Source organism: Centropristis striata, chromosome 14 (genome assembly GCF_030273125.1).
Source record: "Centropristis striata isolate RG_2023a ecotype Rhode Island chromosome 14, C.striata_1.0, whole genome shotgun sequence".
NCBI lineage: Eukaryota > Metazoa > Chordata > Actinopteri > Perciformes > Serranidae > Centropristis > Centropristis striata.
The window spans coordinates 16349134-16372501 of record NC_081530.1 but is presented as its reverse complement, the minus strand read 5'-3'; the positions used below and the strand labels follow the sequence as shown (position 1 = coordinate 16372501).

Sequence of the window (23368 nt, the reverse complement as noted above, 5' to 3'; positions counted from 1 at the left end):
TAAGCTGACAACACCCTGTCAGCTGTGCAAGGTGGTCAAGTGGAGATTTTTCACACAATGAAAAAAATTAAATGAGAACATGCAACAAAATAAGATTACACTATGTGGTATTTTTATGTGGCACACTGTACAGTACCACACCTCATTTCATGTTATTTCTTTATTTTCATCATTGTAGATAAATACTGAAGACATCAAAACTATAAAAGAACACATCTGGTATTATGCGGTGCTTTGATGACACTTCTGTTATTCTCTCAGTCAGATTCATGAGCTGATCACCTGGATGGTTTTCAGCACCTTGTCAAGAGTTACTTTAAGGAATTTCTTGCCTTCTCAATGTGTTTGAGAGCATCAAAGGAAAAGGTTGGCTACCTCGAAGAATCTAAAATAAAAAACTGATAGGAGGCATTTTGTTAGTTTGATGAAGGAGGAAAACAAGTGGTCCTTCAATGCACATTTGATCCATATCGGATTTAGTTCTCGCAATGAATGAACCAAATACAGCGTCTTTAAGATCTTATATACTCGTCGTGGCTCAGTGAATGACATTTCGGTACATTGAAGGGTGCCTAACATTGTGTTTATACGGTCAAGTTGTCAACACAGATGTAGTGTCACTGAATCCCACATTGGCTGGCTATTGACTAACATTCCATCAAAATGTCACATTACCTACTAATATAAATGATCATGTTATGTTTCCAATGAATTAAGTGGTGTGAAACTAGAGTCTAACTTCTTATCTTTTAAGCTGTATATCGTTTTAAACGCGTATGTTAGCCTTGGGTTTACCAGAGTGGGCAAAAGGACGCTAACGCCGGTGAATTAGCCGTGTGCTACTTGTCGCCTGAGTGTCGCCTAGGTGTATTGTAATTAGACATGTAAATCTCCATGTACATAAATTAAATTTCACATGTAGATTGTGAATTATGTATAAATCAATTATACCTACACTAGTGGTGGCGATCTTATTCGAAATGACCATGAAACACCGGAAAGTGTGGCATTGCAGATGTGTCCAAATATATATATATATATATATATATGTATATATGTATAGATATACTACTAAACGGTGGCCGATCTGGGAACCAGTTACTATAATGTATTACTCCGGTCTGGCTAGTTTATGCGGTCAGTCTGTCAACACAGCTGGAACGTCCTTCTCAAGTTGTCAGATGAGACACAAGTCTTGTTCCTCAAATACATGCATACCTAAGTATAAGGTTTACGCTAAGTTTAAAAGGATGGCATTCTAACAAAAACATTTTCTGGTTGTTTTAACACTTATTTGTTCACTACATAATCCCATATGTGTTCTGTGATAGTTTTGATGTCTTTAATATTAATCTACAATGTAGAAAATATAATAAAAAATAAAGAAAAAACATTGAATGAAAAGGTGTGTCCAAACTTTTGACTGGTGCAGTATATATGTACAGGTGCATCTCAATACATTAGAATATGATGGAAAAGTCCATTTCCAGTAGTTCAAGTCAAACAGCCCCAACCAAGTATTGAGTCATATAGATGACATACTTTTCAGAGGCCAACATTTCCATATTAAACATACTTTTTAAAATTAGTCTTTTGTAATATTAATTCTTTTTTGAGACACTGAATTTTAAGGTCTTCATTAAATGTAAGCCATAATCATTATAATTACAAGGAATTAAATAAATTAAGACATGAAATTCTGTGTGTAATGGATCTATATAATGTGTTATTACCACTTTTTTAAATTCTGACATAAATAAACTTTCCTACAATATTGTAATTCATTGAGATGCACCTGTATGTTCACCTGATATCTCCTCCAAAAGACACCCTGCCCACCATATAAAAAAAGACAAAAATTAGTCTCTAAGGTTTAACTAGCAGCATGGGGTTAAAGGTCAAATCAAAAAGAAATGTGACACAAACAATCCGATGTCTCTAATTCTGCACAGCAGAGAGGAGCCGGAAAAGAGAACAGAACAAGCATGAATCCTTCTCCCTCAGTAATGTTTCCTGTCTGAGTTAGTCTGCTTATGAAGACCATAAAACCCAGAATATCACATATTTTCCTAATCCTCCCTCCTGAGAAGAACATAAGCCACTTTCTTAAGGCCACAGAATAAATCAGATTCAACTTTTCTCACTTAAACAGCAACTCTTGAGTTTCCACTTCCTGCTAATTCAATCCTCTGCTCTTGTTCTGTACGTTTCTGTTCTTTGAATTTTGTTTTGCTGGAAGCCTCATTTTCGTGCTCTCACCCAAAGTGGTTTATAACGACTGCTGCATCTTGTTAGAATGTATCAGTAACACTACAAGCAAAGCAATTTAAACGAACAGACCACAGACCTCATTTATGCAACTTTAAAGTCTGTCCATTTACTCTATTTTTACCTTTAAAGCTGCATCAAAAGTACAAAACCTGCCAACCAAAATCTTTTCTAGGGTTCCAGGAAACGTCTCTGTTATGCTGCATCTAAAACTTTTGCACAGTATCACACACTCCATCCTAATTTTCACTCCTAGCGCTGAGTGCAATATGAAATGTCACATATTTTTGTCCCATCTCAAGTGATTTCTAACACTGAAGTAATTTATCTGACTCCATCCGTCTCTCACAAAAGTTAGCAGGCACACATATATCTCACAAGACAAGTCTAGTGAAAAGGTGGCACACTGCTGAGTAAAGTGTTTAAAAAATGATTTGATTGATTCTGTTTGTTTAGTCAACATGGATAAACATTTTTAAATTGCAAAAAGAAAAAAATACCTCACAAAAGCTTCATTTTCTCTTGTTGATTGAGTGCAAATGCAGTGAAACGTGATGCTCTATTGCTGAGCAGCTAGAAAAGGTAAATGGGGTTTGTAAAAAAAAAAAAAAATTGTTCCAAAAACTAAGTTGTAAGATGAGAAGAAACTGCAGCGTCATTATTGATCAATAAGTCCTGCAGAGATCATCTTGTTCTACAGAGCCTTAACATGTCTCAGATAACACAGCTTTAAAAGGAGCGAAGATTAGAAGTCTTCTTCTTTCTTTCATCCACTGGCAGAAAAAAATAAAATAGAATTCGAAAATCCCGAGAAGATGATAACGCTATTCTGATATTTAACTGCATTGCCAGGAAGATCAACTTTGACAGATAAGAGGCACGTTATGAAATCTGAGCCAGCGAGAAAAAGTGGAGATGAGCGGCACTTCGTCTCCTGCAGTGACAGTAATGTTCCTGAGAGTTTAAGTGTGAGAATTTGTGTGTATTTGTACCTTTTCCAATTCTCTTGTTCTGTGTCTGATTCTTCTCTTTTGTCACTGGATCACGCTGCATGAAATGATGAACATATATACTGTATGCACGCATGAAATTATGCTAATTGCTGCTGCATAATGTCATTGCTAATGCTCTGAGAAGTGCAAATGTGAGAACGCAGGCAGACACACAGCAGGACAGAACACATGGGAGCAACTATAAACACCATTTCTGCTCTCTGAGATGTGCCCTAAAGTAACGCCGAGTGTGACTTTGTGCTCTAATACATCACACACTCTGCAAATACAAACAAACATACATGCATGCATGCACACCTGCTCACACACATGCACACACCCACACACACGTCTGCACTTAGAGATCTCTTCAGATGTTCGATCTGCACCCTGCAGTTAAAGAAAAACAGTTTGCAACCTCATACCAAACACACATCGTTCCTCTGCACACACAAACAAACACATAGTAAAAATCACTCAAAAACACACACACAGACACACACACACACACACACACACACACACACACACACACACGCATAGACACACAGACACAAACAAAGCAAGCATAAGGCACTCTAAAATAAGTATTTTAATCCTGAACAGAACAGTGAGTTTTACCACTCTCTCTAAATTTGGCAGTTAATCAACACCTCTAACTTCACTTACACACTAACACAAAATCACAGTAGACACACAAATACACACTGTTATACACACACACCAAGGACAATATAAACTAGGAGTCAAAGGCAATCACCCTTTTCCCAATAGATCACAAAACTTTTGAAAAAAGTCTCTTTTATATATACGCATATATGAAGCTACAGTGAGCATTGGAATAGCTTAGCATAAAGACTGGAAACAGAGGAAAACAGCTAGCCTGGCATTGTGAAACTGTTTTTACATATCAGACAAGCAATAATTAGCTTTATAGTAGCTGGTAGATGTTCCCTTTGGACAGAGCTAGGCTAATGTTTGGCTCCGTTTCCAGTCTTTACGCTAAGCTAAGCTAATGGGCTGCTGGCTGTAGTTTTAACTTTAGTGTACTGACATGAAAGTGGTATCAATCTACTCATCTAACTCTAAACAAGAAACCAAGTATGTGCATTTTCACACATACATGATTAGCTGGAAAACCAAGATGGAAGATAATGGAAGAGAAAGGCTACAACTTTCATTCAGAGTTATTTGGTCAAAGTTGGCCCCTGTACAACTGTTTGCATGATATCTTACCTATAAAACGTATGCACAGCAGTCATTTCTATTGAGCATTGTGGAATGGTTGCAGTTTTAAATATGTGGTTAACATTGTGAGACAGAATTACTTGGTTAACTATAGAAAAAACATAATGATTATGGGTTAAAATAATTACTTCTGTTAGGCCTATACATTTGAATCAGAACATGATTAGACTTACAAGTTAACAGGAGCATTTCCTAAATTGATGACTGCACTGCAAGCACTGAGAGCAACATGTCCTTGTAACTACAGGTAAATCTTAAGTATACCTACTACCACACGTGTGCTAGTTAAGGCGAGGCACAGAACTGAAATTAGATACATAACATAACAACATTGGCCTTTGGTTTCACTTGATTTCATATGATTTCCATCACACACTTGAGTGGACCTTATCATTCTTTATACTCTTTATAAATGTACTTCGGCCGTGGCTTCTGTTATACTTGGCCACTAGAAGCCGCCTGCCAAACAATAAATATGAGTCATAATAAGTTGTTGTATAAATTCTATATAGGGTCATTTTTGAGATGTTGACTTTTTGCTTTTTGACCAATACATCCATCCTAATTTTCTTCCTATGTGGACTTTCTCTATCTTTATACTGCATCTATCTCATCATATTTACAAAACGGGCACTACAACGCCTACGTTTAACAAGAAACATCAGTATGGCTCAGAATAAGCTGTGCCTCCTGGCTCATGATTACATGGGTTATATGTGAATTATAGTTCATTACGTTTTGTAGGTATAAACAGTGAATTAGAACAGCCTGCAGACCTAAATGCCCAGTTTGTCATCAAGCACTTAGAGCGTCATTACACCACAAACGGCTTGAAATTGCAAGAGGTCTGCCACTGAAGCTCCAGAGTCAGTTTAGTTAGTGAGTTGATGTTTGCTTTAAAGACCCAGCGGCCCTGTAAGCCTCACGGGTTATGGACTTAGTCAGTATCTCAAAAAAACCCAACTCCATTTCACCACAGAGGCTGAACACACACACACACACACATATGGATCTTCTCTCCCTGGACAAACAGTGATCTGCTCATTTAACAGCTAAACATGACCTCCATCCGTCTCACTTTTCCCCGGGAGGAAAATACCATATCTGTCCGGTCATCAGCACTGACCTGACAGATGATGATGGAGGTTTTCCCGCTGTGATGTGTACGGATATGATAAGGGAGCATAAAAACACGAGCAAAAAAAGTGACAAACTCTGACTCCTACACACGGATGCAGATCAATGCTTATAGGGGGTTATAGGAAATTGATCTCAGGGAGAACTTTCAGTCAAAAATTAGACATCTTATCATTTGACACGATTCTCATGAAAATGAAGCAAGTGGGCTAATTTAAGTGTCTGAAGGCAAAATTATACCACACTCACAGGCTGAACACTCTGTAGTTTAGAGGTACTGAAGGGCACATTTCGTGTATTTCTTTCCCACACAAAATACATTTAAAAATAAAACCCAGCTTGAACACTGAAATGATCTGACTCACTATTTATCGACAGCTTTTCAAAGCCTTGAGCTTTCAGTTGGGTTATTTTGTTTTGTTTGATTTTCCCCCCTCATTTTCCCCCATCAATACAAACAAACCCTTCACATTTTCTCAAGTTTCGTGTTCTGTTCGGAGGTAGAAAGATTCGTTGACAGACTTGATAGCAGAGCTGTTAAAGTGTGAGCTTTTTTTCTCATCATCCTGCGGTTTTTACACTCAAAAGAAGAAACAGGGAAGATGGAAGCCGGGCTGATGTCCAACGCAGCAGGGCTTTGCACTATAAAAAAACATCTGTCTTTGTAAGTGTTATAATCTTGTATTCACTCATAAAGCCTGATTTTGATTGGTAGAAGAGAGAAAAGTAACTCTGCCCGTGGGGGAAGATAACCTCACTTGTTTCCATGCAGCTCCACTTGTATAAAGAATTTTATATTTGCCTGAAACGAGTCACAGTCTGACTAAACTGAGCAAATCATCCATCTTGTTTCTCTACAATGCTGATTGGTAAGAAATCTGTAAAAAAAAAATGTTGTTTTGCCCTGAAAAAGGACCATATATCATTTAGTGAATTTTCTACTCATTTTAAGAAAAAAAAACAAGATTTAATAGCAAAAAAAAAACAAGACTTCATGCCTGATGGATGCACAGATGAATCTTCCTTAGACATCTCCCAGGGAGAAAATAATGCTTCTTCTGTCACAGTGGTTGTAGCTGAATTTGAATAGGATATATTAAAAGTGTGGACATGAAGGATATATTGATGTCAGTATCAAGTAAACAAGTCAATGTTCTGACCGTGGGTGGCACCAGCAATTCACTGCAGTAGCTCAATATTTGCTATATGATTGTTGCTTATAAAATTTCTAAATAAATATATCAAAATGTGGACTAGGATGCAATGTAAGTCATGTTAAGCACTCTATTTAAGTACAAATGAAATGTATTTATACTTTTCTTGAGTATTTAAAGCTCATGCCACTTTTATTTTGAAGGTAAAACTCTGATTTCATCGCATTTAATTTAAACCTTTAATTACAATTTTTGCACAATTTAAATTTTTGCAATTTCATGACCCCTGACCCTGACCTGTTCTTGCGAGACTCAACACTTAGTTTAACCCTCCTGTTATGTTAAGTTTTTAAAAAAATAGATAGTTAAAAGTATTTTTTTGTGATAAGTGTAATCAACATATAAAAATGGAAATGGTTTATCTCACATATTTGCAATCCTCTAGATAGATAGAGAAAAAACAATTTTAAAAAATCAATGTCATGTAAAACTTTTGTATCTTATATGTAGGTCTTATCATTGTACATAAAAAAAACGTTTTAACGTGCATTTATTATGAAAATTGAATGAATTATCCTCATTGACGCATGATCTGTGAGACGTAAAGAACACCATTGTACTAAACATTGATTGAGATGGTTAGTAATGGAGTGAATAGTCAAATATAAACAATGTTTATTGGGATTTTTTAGTTTCTAACATTTTTGGATAAATAAATATGATTCGGGTCAAATTGACAAATAGACCCAGGAACATTATTGCTGTACCTGAAAAACAAACATAACAGGAGGGTTAAGTACAAATTAAAGGTACTTATATGCTTTAGTTGAGTATTTTGAGCTCATGCCACTTTTATGTTGAAGGAAAAACTTTGATTTCGTCACAAGTAATTTACATGTGATGAATGTAATTTACCTTTAGTTACCTTTTTTTTTTAGTTCCCATTTTTTGCGCAATTAAAATTTTTGCAAGTTCATGACCCCTGACCCCGACCTGTTCTTGCAAGACTTGACGCTTAGTGTAATCCTCATGTTAAAATCAATGTCATGTAAAACTATTATATTTTATATGTAGGTCTTTCCAATGTACATTAAAAAAAAAAGTTTTAACATGCTTTTTTTCTGAAAAATTAGTGAATTGAGAGAGGTAAAAAACACGATTGCACTAAATATTGATTGAGATTGTTAGTAATGGAGTGAATAGTCAAATATAAACAATGTTTATTGGGATTTGGTTTCTGCATAAATAAACATCTCAAATTGACCCAGGAACATTATTGCTGACCCTGAGAAATGAACACAACATACCTTTATTTTCATTTTTTTTAGCCTTCACTTTGTAGTTGCTCAGCCATATCTTATTGAAGCTATAGCAACTAAAGTAATGCGGTGGGCCGCCCCGGTTCTGACCCTATACGTCAGATTTAATAAACTACTGATTCTCAAGGACTCCCCGTGTCAGGCTGTGTGTGAAGACTTATAGAAGCTGCAGTGTAAACAAACACTCCTTTTAAAGCTGCTGTATGAAAACATCTATACACAGTTCCCAGGTGTGGATGATGATCCTTGGACGTAAGTCGACAGAACTGAGATACATCATTGGTTGGGTTAATCTTTTTTTTTCCACAGAAATCTAGAATTGTCAAGGCCATATATTTTACATAAAACCCTCAAAACCAGACCCTTTCAAGGATTTGAAAACTCTCGTGGTAAAGTCAAGTCAATTTTATTTCCACAGCTAGAAATCACAGGTTTTGTCTCAGAGGGCTTTGGAGGTGTGTTTTCTTTGATTTCATTTCTTCTCATGGAAATTTAACCAGTTGGCCAAAACATGACACTCTGATCTGTTTACTTCTGTGTGTCAAGGAAAATCCAAACAGCCAAAGCCCCCAAAATACTGCATTTAAGGGCTTTGAATTCACTTCAACATCGTATTAAAGAGAGTGGTCCGGATTGCTCTGTGAAGTGAGTCTGAAGTGTCACTTTATAGTATAGTCAAAATGTTGCATAATAGATTATTTTGGGTCAAGTCAAGCAACAAAAGGGAACAGTTGAGTTCACTGTCAGTGCAAAATGTATAGCTCCTTTTAAATCTACTAATTTAAGTAATTTAGCTCTGCTTTAGTTGTCATTTCTTCTTTTGTTGCAGGCGTACTTTGCACTTTCCTTGAACTTGATTAAAAATATTTATAATCAGCTGTACAACTGAGACATACGAGGGCAGAAAACCACTCAAATACAACCATAACTCATTGACATTGTGATACTAACTGTGATCAAGTTAAAGGTTAGAGGAGATAAGGAGGTTTTTAAAGGAGAATTTTACACATTTTACACATCAAACTCTGTTTACAGGCCTCGGGGATTGTGACTCTATATATGCATTTGTATAAAGCCTTTTGTAGCCTCCGTAGAAGAGCTGAACAATGTCTGATAAATGTCCTCAAGTGATGGCACTTAATCAGTGACAAACATTTGAAAATGAATGTTTCCTTGACCTCCGTTTCACCGCCTTTATCTCTGCATGAATCTAGTGGCTCAGGCTGTTTCTTTTAACTGTTCGTAATTATACCTAATGGACTTTAATTTGTAGATTACATTTATCAAGAGCCAGGAGCTGCAGCTTATAATGACTCATATTGATGTTATTTGTTATTCAGTGCCCTCTAGTGGCGGTAGTCAATATGACGGGACGGGAGGGAAGGAGGAAGTGAAGCAATGTATCTAAAGATCAAGAAAGTCTGTTTAGGATGAGCTGAAGGGCTGGTATGTCCAACAAACTCCAGACTTTGACCCAAGACAGCTGGCCATGTGTCCCATTTTTAAGTTTACCCTTGAATCAACTTCTGTAAGATGACATGTCACCTATAACTGTGTCAAAAGTAATTATTTTAAGCCAAACCCTGATGTTTTTTCTAACCTTTACAGAGTAGTTTTTGCCTAATCTTAGCCAAGTTGTTCCCCTTCATCATGTTTATGACTTTTTTTAAACCCAGTGTCTGTCACGTGCTTAATAAAGCAATTGTGCAACAGTTTCAAAGCAGTAAATAGAATTGTCGTTTTTCATAAGATATCATTCATGAGGATAATAAGAGTTGCTCAAGCCGACTCTTAGCTTTACAACATTTGAATCTCCTTCCAAGATGCCAAGTTTTGAAAAGGAAGGATGAACAGAAAAAAGATCTGTATCGCTGTTTCTTCTGCACAGATTTTAAATAAACAGTGCTTAACAAATTTATTAGACCACCCTTCGTAAAAACAAGAAAACATGAATATCTTAAAATTCTTTCATAAATATCTTTTAAAAAGTTTGTTTGAAACTAAAATGTTATTGTTATTTATTTGGCTATTAACAAACTGAATTCACCTTTTTATACCCAAATTCAAGCCGGCTCACTGGGCTTCTCTGAGAAGTCAGACATTAATCAGCATAACATTCAACCACTAAAACTCATGTTTCTGTTCAGGAATGCAAGTAAATAACTATAACTGGATATCTTAATCAAGATGGAATAATGTGCTCACAGCAAGAGGGTCGCTGGTTCGACTCCGGCCGTGTCAGTGTGGGTTCTCACCGGGTACTCCGGCTTCCTCCCACAGTCCAGAAACATGCACTTAGGTTTAATTGGTGACTTTAAATTGCCCGTAGGAGTGAATGAGAGAGTCAAGGGTGAACCCCGCCTCTCGCCCAATGTCAGCTGGGATGAATAATAATTATATTTTAGCATTAAAATATCATTTGGGTTAAAGAGCTTCTACGTACTGCTGTATTAACCATTACAGAAATGTAAAATGTGATTTAGGTAATTACTAATGCTGTTCATTTAGGACAGCTGTGGCACAAACCAGTGGTCTAATACATTTGTTAAGCACTGTATGTATTTCTTCAAACTGTCCATGATGACTCCAGAGTGCAATGCTGAATCAGTATTTTACCACAGGACCTTCACAATCACACAAAAGTTAAAAGACATGCGTCAAGATCACAGATGTTGTGGTTTAATTCATTCAGAGTTACCTCGATCTGTCTTGTACTATTGCCAACGTGCAGATTTTCCTGGTAGAGCTCTCAATAATAGAGTACGTTTGTATGTGTTTATGTATCTGTTGTTTTTTATGTTGTATGTCTTGCTATTGGGTCGAGAGCCTGTAATAAAGTTTATATATATAATAACATATCACTGACCGGGTCACTCTGAAGAGATCCAAAGTAACACTCGGGTTCACAAGAGGTTAAAAGCTGCTGCACTACTACTCAGACCCTTAAAGTGATGCCAGGATGGGGGTGATGCAGTTTCTTCGGTTGGCACCACATAAAATCAGAAGTGTTTCATGCACAAGTTGGAACGTCAAAGGGACTTTTGATTCAGACGGGAATAAAGAGAGCTGGGGCCCTCGAGGCAGGAGGAAATAAAAGGCGGAATGTCTTTCACCAAAAAGATGAACGATAAAAAGTGGCTTCATTTGAGAACAAAACAAGGCGACACAAGCCCCTTTGTCTGAACATCAGTGTTAAGGTCACCATCAAAGATGAAGTCGAGCATCTCCAGCTGACAGCCTTACAGCGCCACATTAATGCTGAATCAAGTTAATGGCTCAGCTCTCAGGAATCCTGGATTTCAAGGGTCAGAAACAGCAGATATAAAGAGCTCTTTAGATCCAATCCATTAAAGAAATGCTCCAGGATTCTTAAGTGAGTTGAAAAGTCTTCTTTTAGTTTGAAATGACTGAGCAGAAGACGACTCTACTCCCTGATAAGAGGGAGGACAGCTGAGCACCACTCACACTGAAGAGCCGGAGTGAACACAGGGGCCTGCAAATTGAAGAAGGTTGCAACAAGGACAAAAAAAAAACACAATAAAGGTTCCTTGACTGTGGAAGCTGAAAGTACTAGAATTGAAATGAATTTTGGTGAGACCATCTGATTCTTTAGTATACAGACAACAGGTTCTTCACAACCACAAAGTAGAGCAGCATCAGGACGTATATAGAAATCTCAAAGTAAAATCAAGTGTTTTTGAAATAAAATACCAGCATGGATTTTTTTAAAATGCTGTTTCAAAGGTCTTGTGTTGAGGGGTTTTGGACTGTTTTTGCATATTCTCGATATTAAGAAAATGGCAGAATTCAGCAGAAAATGAGCCCAAAAATTGCATCAACAACTTATGAAATACAATATAATTGAGCATAGAAATGGACTTTAGAAAGGCATATATTAATATTCTAAACCCTTTTATAGTGCTTACAAATGTATGAGACCACCTGTCATGAAAACAAAAAAAACAAATATTTTAGAAATCTTTCAAAAGCTTGTTTGAAATTAAAAATGTTCTTGTTATTTATTTGGCAAATAACAAACTGAATTCACTTTTCTATAGCCAGATTTGAGCCGGCCCACTTGGCTTCTCTGAGCAGTCAGAAACTATTCGAGCAGAACATTCAACACTAAAACTAATTTTTCTGTACAGTAAATCACTGTAATTTGACATTTTAATCAAGACATAATAATGTGCTTAACTTTTAATTTATTTTTTATTTTTACAAACAACAGTACATTTGAAAATTCATGGATAATAATAATTGATATCTTAGCATTAAAAATATAATTTTGGCTACAGAGCTTCTACATACTGGTGTATTAACCATTACAAATGGATTATGCTGTTAATTTAGGACAGTTGTGGTATAAACCAGTGGTCTAACACATTTGTTAAGCACTGCACATCTTAATAGATTTCATTAAATAATTAAGTCATTTTTATGACAGTTTTCTGATTAGAACAACTTGACACACAGTGCTGAGCTCTATCTCAAATTAATCTTCAGGTTCCAGCTTTCAGATGGTTTCCACCGTTTCTATGTGACATCTACTGTTGACCTGCTATCTCCCCCTAAAAATCCACTGTCCACAACCCTTAATTCTCTATAAAGGGGGACCAATTGGTAAGGGAATCTATGGTGAACTATAATCAATATCTTTATGTTAACAGCATAAGACTGCTCGGAAGGAGAAAAACTTTCCAGGTTTGATGTAATCTCTTGAAAAATTTAAATCAGGATTTAGTCAAACTAATTCCATTGTTTAGGAGGAAAATGAACAGTCAAATGTGATTCAAGTGAGCAGAAAAGTGTACATACTGTAGATACAGGATGTACAGTAGATCCCCCTTGCCACTCAAAGTAGAAGTACAAGAACAAACTTGACAAAATCTACTTACGAAAAACAATATCCACCTTTATGCGATTAATAGTGTTAAATCCTGAATCCAATCCCTTTAATAAGCCTATAAACCAGTGTTACACAGGGACACAGCTGAAACTGCACACACCACAGAAAGAGTAAAATAGCAGACATCCATTTGAAATAAATGGCCATTCATATGAACATGCATACCCAAAACCTGAAATAACCTGGACAGAAACAAAAAAATTAAATAAATCCATGACGAATTACATCCCTAAGTATAGCCCAGAACACTGCAGGAGCAGCACAGTGGGAGAAGGAGAAGGTAGAGGAAAGCAGGACACCGCTGCCTGAAGTAAATTGGTTACAGAGTACAATAAGACCTCTTCTAACCAACGCTGGGAGGAGGAAACTTCATCCACATCTGCTGGAGTCTCAGCTGGCCTGGCAGAGGCTCGGCTTTAACTGGATTAACAACAAAAGCCGAGTTCAATAACTAATAGGCCTCTTCTTCCTCCTCTCTGTTCCTCCTCTCTCTCTACTCCGTTCCCCTCTATCCCCCTTCTTTCTCTCTCTCTCTCTCTCTCTTTCTATCTCGCCGTCTTCCTCCTCCTTTAGAGTGAAGCGGAGAGATAATGCGGAACACTTTCATGCCTTCTGCTGAATTAAACATGGAGAGAACAGCTTGTACCGGGTGCTAAAGCTGGAGCAAAGAGAGAGGGAATATGAGAAAAGAAGGATATATACAATTCCACCCCTGCACACGGGTCCCTAGAGTGCTGCTCAACATTTCTTTACAATTAAAAAGATCTGTTGCCGATAGACTGCGCCGAGGAAAGCTAAACAGGACGGCCATCTTTTTACTAATTGGCCTGGTTGAAAGGGACTGTCAGTTGTCGTTGGGTGGAAGCAGCCAATCGCCAAGCGAAGAGGTGCTCAAAAATACTCCTCCGAGGCTTCCTGCCTACCTCCAGCTTTCATTGTTGGAGCTATAAATCCCATCTTGCCAAATCTCTTATTCCTTTCACACACTTTCTGTCATCTTTTTACGCCGCAGCCAACCAATTGGGCTCTACAAGTAACAAATCTGCCCATCTCTAACTCCAGGCTCGATGGTGAATAATTGACGGTGTTTCAAACATTCCTCGGTCTCAGGTGGTTTACAGAAAACCTGGTCTCTTCTCATGTCTTCTCATCCTCTCGGCAGGGGCTGAGGTTTCTGTTTCTGTTCTGCCTCTCGTCTTTTTTAACTCTCGATTTTCTCTGATCTGTGAAAAAAAAAGTCTCCTTTTCTCTCCCTTCTCTCGTGGCCTATTTGGTATTCCCCAGATGGAGCGCTGAGCTACCACCCTCATCCTGCACCCTCCACCCTCCCACTCTCTTTCCCCCCTGACAGAGCCAAGTGACCTGTTACAGCGTCCTCTGCTTAGCATGGGCGCCACGCTCGCCGCAGCAAGGACAAGACTTTACAGAGGTAGCGCTCAGGACTGCAACCTCCCAGAGCACGCGCCATGTGAGGCGGGGCAGCAGGCTAAAGATCACAGAGGGACGCTTGTAACTGGCGTGACCCCATTTCCAACTCACCGGACAGGCTGCTGGGACAGTCTGTTACACTTACTGCAAGAAGACAAATTCAACAAAGACTTATTTAAGGATGATTAAATCGTATAAACTCACGTCCAAGATGAATACAAACACATTTCAATACGTCTATTAGATCTGTATCAAGGTTGCATTTAAAACGTCTTCAACATAAAAGAAAGAAAAAGACTCAAGTCTTTGTTTTGTGGTTTTGAAGTATCGTTCTCTGCAGTCATCTATTAACTCCAATTTCATTGAGTCAATACACACATTAAAAAGAAACTATCTTTCAATCTTTCCAATATCGCCTGTCCTCTCCTCTCTGATCTGTGTAAACAGCCTGCATTCTGTCTGATTCTCAGTGAATTTTTTTCATGTGATGGTACGACTCAGCAAAATCAATCATGGCTTCACAATGTTGCCAAGGAGCGCAGAATTTAAAGTTTTTGCAGAATAAAGAGATTTTTTAAGAAAATGTAAATCATTTTGATTTCAGGTCGGGTCCAGAGGGATAAATGATGAAACTCAAATAAAAACTGTTGTTCTGTAGAGTTTAAATGTCTGGATCTTAGAGCATGCATGCACCCTGCAGCATTGAAAACACACTTAAAACGGTCCTGCAGTGACACAACAAACAAGTCCTACTACGATGGATTTTTGTGAGATTCTCGCAAGATCTTGTGATATCATGAGAACCCAGCTGCTGTGCAAGGTATGCATATCTTATCTGGAAGAGAAAACCACGTGTGAATAGTAAGTGTAAATGCACACAGAATGCATTGTGCTCTGATATCACCCAGGTGAAAATACAGCCTGTACAGCATGAACAAAATGTAACAAAAGCAACCTTACGCTTCGTCCTGCTGATTTATTTAAGCAAACCTGACAAGTAGCAGGAACGGGCAAGTCCACCAGCCTCATCTATCTAATTTGCATATTGAGATCTAATCAAAATGCAGGCAGAATTGAGATCATGTGAACACCGATTTACCAGAACTAAATGATCCAGATAACATGTCCAGATACAAGGCAAGGCCTTCAATTGTGCTGTTTTTGCACAGCAGGCAAACGTGTTATGTAACAGGCAGCTTCCAGGTGTGTGGAAGTGTTTGAACTTGAGAGGGACTGTACTTCTCGATGAGTTAGCAAAACGTGAAACATGTCCTGTAGCAGATCTGTTGAGGAGGCTAAATATCCCAAAGCAGGTGCACTACGCTGCGTTGTTCTGTGAGAAGTCCTGAGGAGTGAGAGAGGTGTGGAAGGCTGGTATTTATAGACGGATAACACGACTCGGCTTAATTATTACCACTTTCCCCACAGAGAATTGTTTCAGAAAGGTTTTTTTTTATTGAAAATGGGTTGTGCAAAAACAAAAGTTATGACTGATGATGAGTTTCCTCACCAAGGGTACATGCACGCTACAAGATTCTGGGACTAATTAGGCACCAAAGTTGTAATCAGAGTCGACTGTTTAGAATTAATGCTGCTGCAAGAAATCCCCCAGAGGAAAGATGTGCTGAGGCATACAATGGCCAAATAGAGGGTAAATGTGCTGGAGAGAGATGAAACTCCAAAAAGTCAGGGATTTTATTTTTAGGCCGAAAATCATTAACATTTTAAAGCCCAATAAGGGAAGAAGATGTTTTACATTCGGGATGTACAGGAGAGTGTATCAAATATAACATAACTGTAGCAAATTATCTTTAAATTGGAGGTTCAAATTGTAACCTGGAGACATTCCACCATATATTATTTATTCAACCCTCTGGACCCCAAAGCTGTTTTTTGGCTAATTTTACATTTTACTCTCTGTGGCCTTGTGGTTCACTGCAATATAAAAGTCTTGCAGCTCTACAGAATCAGCACAATCATTGTTATAAATGGGAGCAACTATTTTCAATGATTTTTGTGCAGAATAACTAGTTTTAATGTCATTCATCATAGTTGTATTTCTCAGATAAATCATTTTTTAAAAATTGGAATAAAATGGATGTTATATTTAAAATACCTATCCAAGTGCCCAAAGTGTCACAAATATATCTGTTTTATTTATCTTTTTTTTTTACTATACATATTGAACTTTTTGTATTTTAACAACCTCGTATTTCCAATCTTGCCTGTCCTCTCCTCTCTGCTCTGTGTAAACAGCATGCAGTTCTTTCTGATTTTCAATGATTTTTTTACCACAAGACCGTAGAACTCAGCAGAATCGATCATGGCTTCACAGTTTCGTTCAAAAGTGCTGAATTTTACTGTTTTTAACAGGATTTAGTTATTCCACATTATTTATTTTTGGCGATTTTTAAATGAGACGTGTGGAATAAAGTGAATTTTGAAGAAAACGGGAAACATTTTGGTGGGGTTCAGGGGGTTAAATGATGAATCTCAAATAAAAACTGTTGTTCTGTAGAGTTTAAAAGTCTGGATCTTGGAGCATGCATGCACCCTGCAGAGTTGAAAACACACTTCAATACTTGAATCCAAACGGTACTGCAGTGACACAACAAACAAGTCCTACTACACGTGTGGCAACAGAAGTTACAGAATGGCTGTTTCTCAGTCACTTTGAGATTAAGATTGGCAACCTGTCCGAACACACTTTGAAACATTATGAAATGTCTCTGCTGAAATGCATTAGAACATAGCAGATATAACTGTCTCATTTACAGAATAACAGATTGCACACTGTATAATGTTCAACAACAATCAACAACAAGGGAACTGCTCAGGACTCCGTGGGAAGCAGAGCTGAAACCGTCTTCCTTAACTAAACAAAATCAGCTTTTTGAAAAGTCTGTGTTCAGATCTTAAAGCCACAGAATTCATATTGAGTTATAACATCTTAATTATTATTACAATATATTCTTACATTGTAATGAGGCATGAGTAAATCAAATGGGACGAGACTTATGAGATCATTTACAGGCCTGTTTACACACTTATAATGCATTGACCTTTCCAGAGTTGAAGTTCACCAGATTCCCTTTTCAGATCCTTTCTCATAAATATCACTTGAATTAACATAACAGAGCTGTGAATATATACTGCGAAGTGACTCCAGCCACCAGAGTTGTTCGATCAGACACTGCATGTCTACAGTTAGTGTGCGGTTGTGATGTGACACAGTGAGCTTGTAAAGCAGAGGGTGTGCTCAGTTCAGCTGCTGAAGCATGCAGCACCAGACTAGTTTGTTCTTCTTTTCATTTCTCTTTAGCTGCGGCCTCGCTCACATCTCCTTTTTCTAACTTTCACAGGCTCTCCATAAATCTCAGAGCAGGTTTTGCCTGTCATGAAAAACCTCCCCGTGGCACCTCACAACCATCCAGACATAGGAAAAAAAGACAAGTTATAATTCCACAGTTAATTGAGAAATTGCAAATTCGGTGCTCTGAAGAAAAAAAAGAAGAAGATGACAAGGTAAAAGCTGAGACATAATAAGGCAAATGTGTTCCAGAAACAAAAGAGCTGCGTCTCAGTTCTCAGCTCGAGCCATCCTTTTTCTAAAAAGTACCGAAAATTAATTACAAATCATTCAGTCTCCAAATCATTAAAATTAAAAATTGCAACTTTCCAATCCAGTTTTGCATGTTTAGTACTATCTTAAAGGGGACATATAATGAAAAACTCACCTTTTCAGGGCTTGTGCACACACATTTAAGTCTAATAACCCCAAAACGGTCATAAAACAACCCAGTTAGTTTTTCGTGGGCTGCCTAAGTTAGGAAACATTGGATTTGTGAAGATTGTTAAAGATTTGACTCCCATTTTTCAGCCAATCAGAGCAGACGGGGCTCTTTCAGGAGGCGGGCTTAAAGAGACAGGCGCTTAAATGAAGCGTTTCAGATTGACAGCAACAGAAAAGAATGTGTTTTTTGAACATTAAAGCACGTAAAGACCCAAAATATGAGTACAAACCTGAGAAGGAGCATTATACGTTCCCTTAAATGTTCAGAGATCTTATTACAGTTTCACCCTGTCAGCAAATGTGTCACTTACTTTAAGAGAAACTGTAGCGTCACCTCCGGTTGTACAAGAAACAAAGGGCTCGGTAGTTAGAGATTTTATTTAGCCTGTTTTACTTCCTTTCTTGAAATGTGCCTTAGACCGTGTCTTTTTGCCCAATCAGCGCAGAGAACATGGAATAATCCGGCACATAGCCTGAGAACATTCTGCAGGACATGGAAAAAATGAATACATGAAATACAGCAGCCTCCAACAAAGCCGGTGAATATTTTGCCTCGCTGAATGCGACCCAGATAGGAATATAAATACAAGTTATCCCCTTCTCCCTGCACACAGTCGCTGCGGCACTCTTCTAAGCCGCCCATTATGTAAATAAAGAAAGAGCAGAATGAGAGAAAGATGTAATGCGTGTGGGACAGAGCGTCAGCAAAACACACAAATGGTGCAGGACGCGTGTGGAACAGAGAGAAATGAGACGGAGAGGAAAAGAAATGGGGAAATATAGAAAATGAGAAGAGGTTTAAAGAAGAAAAAGAGTCGGTAGAGTTTTTACCCATTAAATGAGTCATTACCGACCCAATGTGGGATTGTGTGAAACCCCCAAGGCTCCCGGTGCGTCTTTTCCTTAGCGAGATCAACACCATTACACAACAGTAACAACAACAACAACAACAGCTACAACAAGAACAATAACAACAACTGTGCTATAGTGAGACGGCGCCCAATATATAGATGATGCACATCATTAACACCACAGCCAGCCACACATTAGCACACAATGTTAAGTCTGTTATGTGACTAAGTTTATTGGCCCCACGCTCCGGCGGCACCCATCAGGAGACCAGGTGGTGTCACAGGGGGGGCGGGAACCCAGAGTCACTGTAAGCCCCCCCAAAAAAGTCCTCACTGCGACGAAGAGAAACTCCATCAAGCTTGGCTTTTCAAGTTTCAAAAAACGATGGCGGTGACGTCTCGGGGCCGTCAGAAGAGTCTGCAGCACGCGGAGACATCCACAGAAGCCGTTCGGACAGTTTAATGAAGCGTTTTGATGATTTTTTCTGATTTATTTTGAAACAGGAAGGCGATTTTTGAATAGTGCTGTTTTTGGAATAGTGGTTATGGTGCTCCCAGCTTTGCAGATAATACGTTTTCTGGTATAAAATACAAACAATGTAGTCACTCAACACAATCACACACTAGCAAAGCTGAAGAAACAGGAACGTAGCAATAAGCAGCGTTGCATCAGAGTTGCTGTGGTTTTTGTTTGCTTTTTGCAGTTTTTTTTTTTTTTTTCATTTTGTTATATTCGGCTGACACTGAATGAAATCTGTCTCCATGATTAAACACAGTCACATATTCAGCCACGACTGCTTCACACGTTTGCCTTCACCAGCTTCACAAAAACTTTTTCCTTTATATCATTTTTCTTTTAATCCTCATTTTCGGTGTCGAGCAGAGAGCACGCAACTGATGGAAACTCTTCGATCGGGAATGTGAAGCAGGAAGGTTTTTAGCTGATGGAGGCGATGTTGATTTGTTTGGTGGTGAAGAAGGCCGCTCTTCTTCCACCACGTCTCCTTTCACTATTCTCAGCGCTCACCTTTCCTTTCCTTTCCTCTCCGTCCTCAGACATAAATGGCAGTCCGGGAAATGACCGAGCCGTCTCTCTGAGACTCCATGTCGTCGTCCAGGTAAACATCCATCTCTTCTTCTCCGCCGTGGCCTCTGTGCACGTGATAGGTCGGAGCGAGCATGTTCCCGCCTCCGAACCTGTCGTACTCTTCCTCCATGCTGTCATCCAGGTCGAACTTCCTCCTTTCGGCTTCGTCTATCTCGCCACTGAGGAGGATGTCGTGGGCGGAGGGAGGGTTGCCGATGGAGGCGTGGTGGAGGTGATGATGGTGGTAGTCGTTAGCCTTCTCCGTTAGAGTCCCCGTGGCGTCGCAGCCCTCGCGGTACGTGTAGATTGGCCCGTTGTTGTTGGCGCCCGTCCCGTTCTTACTGGCGCTGTTGCCCGTCCCGCTGAAAAGCAGACGGGCTTTGTTCCCGTACTCTCCGCCATTGCTGCCGCCACTTCCAGTCGCTATGGAGTCCCCGCTGCTGGGGTAGCCGCGCCTCTGCTGCCGGCGGCTCCGCGTCAGGAGAACGGCAATGAGCGCGACAACCAATAGTAGGGCCAGGAGGGAACCGATCACGGCGCCCGCCACAACGCCGGCACTGGACGGGTCCTCCAGGGCTTCTGCAGAGGGGATGAAGGGGTTGGAAGGAGGGGTGGAAAAATGGGTGGAGGAAAAGAAAAAAAGGGCAGGAATTGATGGCTGTTTTTAAGGAAGTCTTGCTCAGTTTTGGAGGAGGTATTCACAGTTCTTCTTGTATTGTAAGTGTGCTGTAGTGAAAGTGGTGGTGTCTTCCTCTACGTGTGTTACAATCCTCTTACAAGTGTGTAGTAATGTTCTTCTCAGTGTAATCCCTTTGTGAGGGTGCAGTCAGTCATTGCTGGGATCAGGCTGAATGGGACTCATTCACTTTCTCCCAGCGGCTTGTTGCAAGAGACATTTTTGCTCTAAACACATGTCTGTCCAGCTGCTGGCAATTCAGTTTCTGTCGCCCCGCCCCCCTTTGCCAGCTGGGGAAAAGCCTTTACTACTGTAACGGTCCTTCGCTCTATACTTCATGTTGGTGTGAGCCAAGTTTGCCTCTCCACTCTTGTTTCAGTCCAAGATTGAAACAAAAATGAGAGATGAGGTAACAACATTAGCAAAAAAAGCAGTTGGTTTTGTGCCCCGTGCTGTCTTTGCCAGAGGTTAGAGGTATCGGCCCGGCAAAGACACACAGACAGACAGTCAGACAGAGAGACAGACACACAGGACAGACAAGCAGAGGGGTTATTTGAAGAGGTTCAGTGGAAAAGAGCACACAGTCGCGCCTGGAGAGTGCCATAATGTTCGACGCCCTCCCATCTTACCCTCTGTGTCTTCTTAATTCTACCCACTCCTCACCCCTTCTCTCACACCCCTCGTCCTCCCATCCTCTGCCTCCTCCCCATGCCTCTCTTATCGGTCAGCTAGTCAAACCACAGGGCAGAGTGTTCGCCTGCTGTTAGCCCAGGACCGAGTCCAGATCTCACTGATCAGCTGCACACAAAGGTAAAAGGTTCACACTGCGGAGCAAGACTCATGCCAGGACATTTATAAGAGGATTCTCTGCAGGAATATGAGAGAGAATAGAGGTCTGGCTCAGATAGTGTAGGATTTGTATGAGTGGATTCACGCTGGGCTAAAAAGAAGAGAAAAGAAAGTGTCAAACCAGGCGAGGAGAAGTGTTGAGCCTATAGTGTGGAGCTGCACCAGGCCAGCTTATGGTTTTTCTTTTTTTTTTCCTGTGAATTGCATGCTGATTTTTCTTTGGGGTGCAGCAAGGGCAGCGGAACGCAGAACAGCAGGGAAATTTGAACCCCTTCCTGTTTTATGCAAATAACAGCGAGGTTCTGCCAGCACTCCTGGCAAACACAGCAGTGAATGCCAATCAAACAATCTGAGCTTGGCTGAAATGAGCGCTGTGTGGGGTTATGTGCCAGGGCAGCAGCAGTGAGAGAATGACATTTTTTTTACTCCCAATGAAATCATGTTGGACATCAAATAATAATCTGTACGGTGCTGGCGAGTATGTTAACAAAAACCAGTGGGGGGATGTCACATATAAGTGAGCCTGGATTGAAATCCTGTGATTCATACAAATTGTTCATTCTGAGGGTGTAGGAGGAGAGAGAGGGGAGATGAAAGAGGAGAAGAACTGAGCAGGAGCAGAGGAAACTAGGAGAGGTGTTGGATGGAGAGAGAGGAGAGGTTTGGATTCTAACTCGGTCCTGGTCTGGTCTCACATGGGGATGCAGGAGGGGTGATGCCAGGGTGAGACAGACGGGTTGGGGGAATGAGGCGGGGCTCCTGGGAGAGGATATGATGTCTAAATTAGGGGACAGTGTCTGGTGATATCCAATTGAAGTGACAGAAGGCATTAAGGATGAGGAGTCCAACTCTGCCTGTCCTAGTTTTCTCTCTCTGCAAACTTACCGACTGGCAAGGAAACCCAACGCTTGAGCCAAAACGTTATTTATATTTATTGTGCCATTTATAATTTAGGCATTAGTGGTATTTATTAAGAGACAGCTGAATAATGGTCTTTTGTGGTGGCCCTTTGGTGGCTGTCGTTCTTTTGTTAATCAAGTGCCTAAAAATCTATCATTCTGTAAGAGCTTTAAAGAACAACACTCCTACAGAAGCCCATTACTGCTGGCATGTTCTTCTTCAATAACTCACGGGCAGGAGCAGCACCATTTCTCTCCAGTCTCAACCTCCAAAGCTGAGCGATGATAACTGATCTCCAAACAGAAATTGTTTTGTGTGAGGGAACTTTGTTGCCTTTGTAATAAGTGCAAGGTCGTTACCTCCGTTCTGTGTTAGAGAATGAGGTCAATTGGATGATTACAGCTAAAATTGCCTGCTATCAATAAAACATGAGCCCTGGGTGTCCTGGTGGCTCATTTACAGGGTTCCCATTTTTTATAATAGTTTCCAGGACCTTTCATAGGACACTTGCTCACTTGCAACGGTCAGATAATTTACAGGTAGGCCTTGAGTTGACACATTTAACTGCAGTGTTGTTCCTCTTCTTCTAACGATGCAGAGTTCATGATGGAGTCTCCCTGGTTCATTACAGCTGATGGCTACACCATCCAGTGGTGGAAGAAGTATTCAGATCCTTTACTTCAGTAAAAGTACTAATACCACACTGCAAAGTTACTCAACTGCAAGTAAAAGTCCCGTATTCAAAACTTACTGAAGT

At 39.7% G+C, this 23368-nt stretch overlaps 1 protein-coding gene across 2 annotated transcripts in view; it reads right to left on the bottom strand.

The window, feature by feature from the left end:
* The window catches only part of pvrl2l (PVR cell adhesion molecule related 2 like), a 369773-nt gene that overhangs the window by 139756 nt on the left and 206649 nt on the right, over positions 1–23368 (bottom strand). Inside the window, exon 7 of one of the 2 annotated variants that reach the window (XM_059350684.1) lies at positions 16894–20765. The exons of the other annotated variant lie outside the window; for it this stretch is intronic. Within the exon in view, the coding sequence (XP_059206667.1) occupies positions 20152–20765 (614 nt within the window). The 3' untranslated portion in view covers positions 16894–20151. Of the gene's footprint in view, positions 1–16893; positions 20766–23368 lie in introns of those variants that run through there. 2 annotated transcript variants of the gene reach the window in all.